Here is an 8,435-nt window from a genome sequence, read left to right on the forward strand (position 1 = left end):
TCATCACTCCGAGTGCGGGAGCCAAAGGGACACTAGCCTTGGTGGAAGAAACAAGTCTCCTTTCACGTGAGACAGTGGGGGACACAGGGGAATGTTTCCAAGCTTGGCCTCTCCCAGGGGAGGCTCCACCTTCGCCCACACCCGCCATCCTGGCAGTTCCAGGCTGAGCCCCTCTCTGCAGCTGAATCACGCAACAGTCACGTCCCAGGTCAAGCTCATCCCGTTTCAGCTCCTCTGCTCAACACAGTGTGACATTGTGGCATTTAGGAGGAAGTGCCCAGGCTGAGAACCCTTGTCCCACCTGTTAATGGCACCCCACCACTGATGACTGCCCATACAATTACTCATACCCCCCTTCTTCTACAGTGGGCCCTGAGAGGGCAGCAAGGGGCTTCACGAGCTTCCCTTGTTTGGTGGCTGCTCTCTCAGGTGCCACAGCAACACTGCAGTCCCATGAGAGAGAAAACACAGGTCAGGACTCAAAATCAGGGACAACATTTTATACCCAGAACCCCATGACCCCAACCACTGACTTAGCAAGTTCCCCAGGCAGGGTGTCAGGTCCCTCACGGTGTTGCCTTGTATCTTCATGTGATTTAGTAAAGACGGTACATTAGCACACTCATCAGGTATGAACACCACGTTTTCTGCTTGGACAATGACAGAGATTTCACCTCTCAGGAGAAATGTTTCTGGTGTCAGAAAGCACTGGAGTGAATATTTTTTCAATACAATAATAAAGAGCGGGGTATGTCTGAAAGAGAAAATGCTGTGGGTACTGCTAAGATGGATTAATCGCTCTAATGAGGTACTTGGGGGAGAGTCAAGTGCACATGTTTCCTACAGGCGGTGACACAGGGTATGCAAGTGACAAGACAAACTGCTGGTAGCAGTGAGGAAATGACACCCTAACCCTGAGGGGAGAAGGAGAGCTGGAATCCATAAAGGGAGGTTTGGTACAGGAAGTGTGGCATTCAACTTCAGGTTGTAGCAGGTCAGAGATGACCTTGCAGAAAGACAGGCAGGAGAACAAGGACTCTGACCTGCTTTCCTACCCGGAAGAGGCCTCCTGCTCGGACTTCCCACTGGCAGGAGCCCGGCAAGACTCAGAGAGCCAGGGAGCCCGCCGACGTGGACAGACAGGACAGGGGCCTCAGACTGGGGCCACTCTCACTCAGCGCTGTTCCTGCCACATGTTCACATGCAGCGCAGTTTTTGCAGACCAGCTGTAAGCAGGACACACTTGGCAGGAGCGCCCCCAGGTAAGTGCAGCCAACTGCAAAGAGGAAGCTGATGTGGCACTGACCAGTGAGTGCACATGAGCACTGGCTCCGCCTCCATCCCAAAGAGTGAACTTAGGGTGTGAAACCCCCGCCTCCTTCATTTGCTACAAGTAAATAAAACCACCTTGTGACAGCCACTTCTCAATTTTTGTATGATTTCACTTATTTATTTTTAGAGAGGGGAAAGAAAGGGAGAAAAACATTAAAGTGAGAGAAGCACTTTGATCTGTGGCCTCTTATACACAACCCAACCAGGAATGGAACCCACAACCCAGTCCTGTGCCCTGACCAAGAGTCACAATTGTGAAATGATGACCAACCGACTGAGCCACGCCTGTGAGGACCACCACGTCTCATCCTTGAACAGAACACCCCGAGTGGCACAAACCCTGAGATCAGTAACCATGCGTCCCATGTAGGCCAGCCTCCTGGGGCACAGAGCTATGGTGAGGGGGGCAAACTGTGGATCTGCAGAGGCAATGGAAAATTATTTGGCACAGAATGTATTTTAAAGTTACAGTCAGGGACATTTCACATTAGGGTAGCACCTAAACAAGAACACAGAGAAAAACAGCATGAGGATTTTTAGCACCTCCCAGACCTCCATGGACCACAGAACCATCTTGCTGGAGAGGCCTGCTCTTCACTGCCCGTGTGCTCGGACACATGGATGGAGAAAATGAGCACCACCAGACGGGGCTGACACATGGCACACACAGGCTTTTCATTTGATTTTCCTAAATTCAGTTTTTGAACTCTATTGCAATGTATTCTGGCCTGATGTGCCCATTCAGTTACTCCATGCCTGCGTTGCTACTGTGGGGACAGGGGAACAAGCTGGGAGGATGCTCTGGGGAGCTGTCACTGCACAACAAACCAGCCCAAAGCCTAGTGGCTTGAAACATCATTTATTTTTCTCATGAATCTACAAACTGGGTGGGACATGGTGGGGATGGCCCATCTTTGCTGTCTGCAGCTTCCCCACTAGGCGGCTCCAATGGCAGCGTGAGAGCCCACTGCCCTGTGGCTGCACTTGCAGGGCTGGCAGGTGGTCTCACTGGCAGATGGAAAAGCAGGCAGGGGGCGGGGCCAGGATTCCAGTCCTCTTCCTGGGGCCTCTCGATGGACAATGTGGGCTTCCTCACAGCACGGAGGCCTGTCCTGAGGGCGCCTACTGCAGAGAGCAAGGTGACACTGTCCCTGTCTAACTTCAGAAGTCAGACCAGTCACTACTCATCAAAGCAGTCACAGAGCCCATGGAATTTCAAGGTAGGGACAACCAACCTTGGTTCAAGTCCCCATCAACCAACAGAAGGAGCAACAACACAGAGTACAAGAAGCAGAGCTGGGGTAGTGAATATTGTTATAGCTATCTTTGGAAAACACAATCTACCATATTGACAAATCATAGTAAATTAATGAAAAATAAAAAATGAATTTATATAATTTCTAAAACATATGCCACACATTTGAAAGCACAAGCTGAATCTCATTGAAAACAGCTGCAAATATTTTTTTTCAGCTTCTTTCTTGGCATTTTCAATTTGTTGAACATATTGCTCATTTAGGACTCTCATGTGTTTCTCCATGACTTGCTTTGATATTACATTCCTAGCACATTTCTCTTCCAGTACTTTTTTCTTTTGTGAATAAGTAGCAGAGATTTTGTTCAGTGACTCTTCCACATCTTTCCATGTTTTCTCTGTGTACTTATAGATGGGACCAGAAAAGTGAGCCCCTCCACTGTCCTGCACCATTATGTCGATCACCTCCACCAGCTCCTGCACTTGATCTTCCTTCTCAGCCTTGTCTGCACTTCTGTTGTTGAAAGCACAGCAGTAGCACTGACACTCTGTGATGATAGTTTTTAGGAGCTTGTCTGACTTTGCTGTAAATGAACTGAGCTCCTGACCTTGTAATTTGTCTTTGTGAGTGAACAAGGTGATCATGTGCTTCATGACGTGCTTCCTAATGATGGCCTTGACCAATTCAACTGTATTCTGCTCCTCCTGTGTGAAGCGGCCCAGCAGTACAACCAGGATGATGGAGTGAGGCCCAGGCCTGGAGTAGAGGACACAGTTATCGATTTCTTCACAGGTGGTCTCCAATTTCTTCTTGGTGTCAAGGAGCCCTGGGGTGTCCACCACGAGAAGCTTCCTCCCCTCCCAGGCCCTCTCTTCTTTCTTACAGCTCTTGGTAACAGACCCAGAAGCAATTCTAGAATCAAATTCTCTTTTCCCAAGAATGGTGTTTGCTGTCGCACTTTTCCCACTTCCAGTTCTTCCCACCAGAATGATCCACAGAGTGTTGTCCTGAAGGCTGGCCATGCTGGTTCAAGAGAATCTGGGTGCAGGTTCCTGAAAGACACTGAGGAAGGAAGGAAAGGGGGAGGGGTCAACTGAGGTAAGTGGGGATCATTCTCAGCCCTCGTTTCCTCCATGAGACTTTGTACTAGTCTATTACTCACATTGCTCCCAGGACCAATAGAGATGATACAGTTCAATTACTACAGAAGAAATAACAGCCTTCCCACAGAAGAGCACCAGGGCCAGGCCCCTCCCAGGGGAGCGCACCTACACCTTACAGCTCTGCTCTCTCAGGGCACCCTGAGCTGTCCTTGATCACACACAAAGAAAGCAAAGTTTCAGTCCTTTTTGGGAATCAAGTATAATATTGATCCCAAAGGCTAACCAAGATTTCACCAATAAATAAAGCCACAGATGTGTCTCATTTGGAAATATTAATATCCTAAAAAAATTATTGGAAACTAAAAAGAGTGATACACCATGTTTAAATATGACTTATTTCAGAAAAGCTAGGATGGTTCAATATGAGAAAATTGTTTTTTTCAAGGCATCCCATTAATAGATGAAGAAGAAACTAACTAGATGCAAAAAACAATTGTCTCAATTCAACACTGACTCATGTTTAAGGCATATCATGAAGTTGCAACTAGTAGGTAATCCTCTAAAGTTAATATAATGGATTATAAAGTACATTTGGACAAAGAAAAAGAACATTATTCAGCACCGACGAGAAAAAGAATAAGGAGGGAGGACCAGCTCTACCAGGAGTCAACACACAGTTTCTATAATTATAGCCTCATGGGGTTGGTGCATGAACAGAGGGAACTGGGAAACTGAAATAGATAATTCAGAAACAGACCAAATTAACCATACAATATGCATTTATAATACAGTTAATTAGATGTTACCATAGATTCAATAAGGCCGCATCTCACATCAATGAGGAGAAAGGTGGACTAATAAAGTGATGTGGGGGCGACTGTGAACCTGTATAGAAAAGGAGAAAACTGCCTCCACTGCCTCACGCCATTCAGCGTTCAAACACTTCACAGGTTTAAATAGAAAACTAACCCATAAAAATAACAGAAAAAGCCTCCGCAAATTCTTTGTAACCTGGGGGTAGGGAAAATATTTCTAAGGTCTGACACAGAGTAAGGAAAAGGACTAATAAGTTTGATTACATAAAACTCTCACAGATAATGTGAGACAAGAAACACCACAGAAAAATTATAGCAAAATTGTCAAACTAGGGAAAAAGCATTTTCCAATGTAAATCAAGGGGGTGAATTTCCCTATTACACAAACAAAATTAAAAGTTACGGAAACAGGACTTCCAGCCAAGATGGAGGCATAGGTAGACACACTGTGCCTTCTTGCACAACCAAGATAGGGACAATAACAATTTAGAAAGAGAATAACCACCAGAACTGACAGAAAATTGAAATGTATGGAAGTCAGACAACCAAGAAGTTGAAATAGACACGTTTATCCAGACCGGTAGGAGGAGTGGAGTTGGGCAGCCAAGCACAGGTAGCGGCACAGAGACCAGATAGCATTGGGACCAGGCGGGTAAGGCATCGGGGCATGCAAGACCGCAGCGGGCGGATCCTGGGAGTGCAAGTGGCAGCTGGCAGACCCCAGCTGAGGAGTGGCAACCGGCAGATCTAGCGAGGTGGCAATTGTGAAGCAAGGCACTGCGTGCAACCCTGGATCCCAGCGCTGGGAAATAGACCCTTGGGGTACTGATTGAAAACACCTGTGGGGGTTGAGGCGCAGGGAGAGACTCCCATCCTCACAGGAGTGGTCCTTGGAAAGTCCCATAGGGTACACGAGCCCACCCACACAGCAATTGGCACCAGAGGGGCTCAGTTTGCTCGGGGGAAGCAGCAGAAGGGACTGAGGTCTGATGGAGAGTGGAGCAAGCACCATTGTTCCCTCTCAGACCCTGCCCCCACATACAGCATCACAACCCAGGAAAGGGGGTGCCCCATCCTGGTGAACACCTAAGGCTCTGCCTCTCATATGTAATAGGTGTGACCAGACCAAGGGAAAAAAGAGATCGTTCAAACACAAGTGAAAGCCCCACAAGCCCTACTTTTAAGCGACCAAGAGATAGCCAACCTATCAGATGCACAGTTCAAAGCACTGGTGATCAGGATGCTCACAGAATTGGTTGATTTTGGTTGCAAATTAGATGAAAAAATGAAGGCTACAATAAGTGAAATGAAGAAAAATGCACAGGGAACCAATAGTGATGGAATGAAAGCCAGGTCTCACATCAAAGTAGTGGACCAGAAGGAAGAAAAAAACACAATCAGAAAAGAATGAAGAAATAAGAATTCAAAGAAAATGAGGAGAGGCTTAGAAACCTCCAGGACATCTTTAAACATTCCAATATATGAATTATAGGGGTACCAGAAGGAGAAGAGGAAGGGCAACAAGTGGAAAACTTATTTGAACAAATAATAAAGGAGAACTTCCCCATTCTGGGAAAGGAAATAGACTTCCAGGAAGTCCAGGAAGTTCAGAGAGTCCCAAAGAAGTTGGACCCAAGGAGGAACACACCAAGGCACATCATAATTACATTAGCCAAGGTAAAAATGAAGGAGCGAATCCTAGAAGCAGTAAGAGAAAAGGGTACAGTAACCTACAAAGGAGTTTCCATAAGACTGTCAGCTGATTTCTCAAAAGAGTCCTTACAGGGAAGAAGGGGCTGGAAAGAAGTATTCCAAGTCATGAAAGGCAAGGACCCTACATCCCAGATTGTTCTATCCAGCAAAGCTTTTATTTAGAATGGAAGGGCAGATAAAGTACTTCTCAGATAAGGTCAAGTTTAAGGAGTTCATTATCACCAAGCCTTTAGTTTATGAAATGTTAAAGGGACTTATCTAAGAAAAAGAAAATAAAAAACATGTCTAGTAAAATGGCAGCAGACTCACAATTATTAACAAACACACCTAAAACAAAAACAAAAAGAAACTAAGCAAACAACTAGAACAGGAACAGAACCACAGAAATGGAGATCACATGGAGGGTTAGAAACAGGGGAGTGGGAGGAGGAGAGAGGGGGAAAAGGTACAGAGAATAAGTAGCATAGATGGTAGGAAGAAAATAGACAGGGGGAGGGCAAGAATAGTGTGGGAAATGTAGAAGCCAAAGAACTTATGAGACATGGACATGACTAAAGTGGGCGGGGGGTGGAGGGGAAGTGGGTGGGAGAGGGTGTACAGGGTGGAGCGGAGTGAAGGAAGGAAATGGGACAATTGTAATAGCATAATCAGTAAAATATATTAAAGAACAAAAATAATTCTACTTCCTTTTTAAAGTCTGATGATGGCAATAATTTTCAGTGGTTTCAAATATTTACTGATAAACTGAAACAATGTCCAATATCTGCCTCCAAATAATTCCAGGTGGGGAGGGAGGACTGAGTTTACAAATGAAGCAGATTGGCATCAATTGATAATCGGTGAAGCTTGGTGTGGGTTCATGGAAGTTCCTTGTATTACTCATTTACCTTTGGATACGTTAAACTTTTTCCACAATAAAAAAATTAACCTAGGTGTAGTATAGCCACTACTGAATACTCTGTACCAAGCCCTCTGATAAATATTTTTACATCATCTCATTTACTCCCCCAAAATAGCCTGTGAGGAAGCTCCTTTTATTATTCTCACATTTTAAATCTTCATCCAAGGATATGTTTATTGATTTTAGAGAGAAAGAAACAACCATGTGCAAGAGAAACATCAATTGCTTGCCTCCCATGCACTCCCAAACTGGAGATTGAACCCACAACCTAATTGTGCACCCTGACCAGCATGGAACACACAAATATTTGTCTATGGGACAACATTCCAAACAATGGAACCACCCAGCCAGGGTTACTATGCTAACGTTTAAGATAAGGGCATTGATGTGGCTGAAAATGCTGAGACACTTGGCCAGGGGCACAGAGCTCACAGCTACTGGGCAGAGCAGGGACCCAACTGAAAGTCCATTTTACTCCCGCCTTCCCTCCTAACCATGGCCCACAGTCCTCTGCCCAGCTCCTCCTCAGCCCCTGACTCTGAAACCTCACCAGTCAGAGCTGGACAAGGAGTGGAGGGGATGGGTCGTCCATTCTCTCCCAGAGGGCCAACTGCACTGCCTGGGATCCTGATCTTGGCAGTGGACAGAGGCAGTTGGACGGCCTGGACTCTATGTCACTGTCAGCCCTGAACATCTGCCCTGGGGACACCAGTTTCCCATCAAGGGAGGAGGAAGGCTCAGCAGCAGCATCAGTGTCTGGCAAGAAGCGCCCCCCATCAGCACACACGTGTCCTGTTGGTATGAGAGGCAGGACACTGTCCTCATAACGCAGCTCCTTCCTCCACTTCCTACCCCTCACCACTACCCTGTGACAGCACACTCCTCTGACTGTGGGGCTGGCAACGTCCCTGGTTCCTCCTTGGACCACAGCCACCCCCTGCACCTGCCCTGGCCCCACTGCCCTCCCAGTCCTATGGCTCACCTGGGTCAAAGCCAGGCTCACCTTCCCTTCAACCTGCTGAGGAGTTCCTGGGTTTTCCCCAATGAAGCTCTTTCAGCTGCTGCTTGTGCTTTAACTGTGAGGAGAGAGTTCGCACCCCTGAAAGCGCTGAGCCAGGAAGCTGAGGTTGGGTGGGGCCAGTGGAGGACCTGTTTGCCTTTAATGAGACAGAAACAGTGTCCTATCAGTTGGCGGTGCTTCTGTTTAGTGAAGTTCAAACCTTGGGTTCCATGTTGCTGCTCTCACACTGAAATTTCCAAAGCTATGTTCAGTATTTGGGTGACAGTGGTGGATTGAAAAGGCCCTCATCAAATG

General features: G+C 46.7%; 1 protein-coding gene across 2 annotated transcripts; it reads right to left on the reverse strand.

The window, feature by feature from the left end:
• Positions 1-1,469: 1,469 nt before the first annotated feature.
• On the reverse strand, positions 1,470-8,206 carry LOC123824421 (GTPase IMAP family member 7-like). Of its 2 annotated transcripts, none has more exons than XM_045847556.1 (2): positions 8,103-8,206; positions 1,470-3,650 (listed from the first exon to the last, which is right to left on the reverse strand). In XM_045847556.1, exon 2 carries the CDS (start codon positions 3,608-3,610, stop codon positions 2,699-2,701), a length of 912 nt encoding a protein of 303 aa, XP_045703512.1. In that variant the 5' UTR covers positions 3,611-3,650; positions 8,103-8,206; the 3' UTR covers positions 1,470-2,698. The 2 variants fall into 2 exon arrangements, with proteins under 2 accessions (XP_045703512.1, XP_045703513.1); XM_045847557.1 differs by lacking the exon at positions 8,103-8,206 and adding an exon at positions 4,661-4,682.
• Between the last annotated feature and the right edge of the window lie 229 nt (positions 8,207-8,435).

The sequence above is a fragment of the Phyllostomus hastatus genome, unplaced genomic scaffold (assembly GCF_019186645.2).
Source record: "Phyllostomus hastatus isolate PE091 unplaced genomic scaffold, TTU_PhHast_1.1 phas_contig_557, whole genome shotgun sequence".
NCBI classification, from domain to species: Eukaryota; Metazoa; Chordata; class Mammalia; order Chiroptera; family Phyllostomidae; genus Phyllostomus; species Phyllostomus hastatus.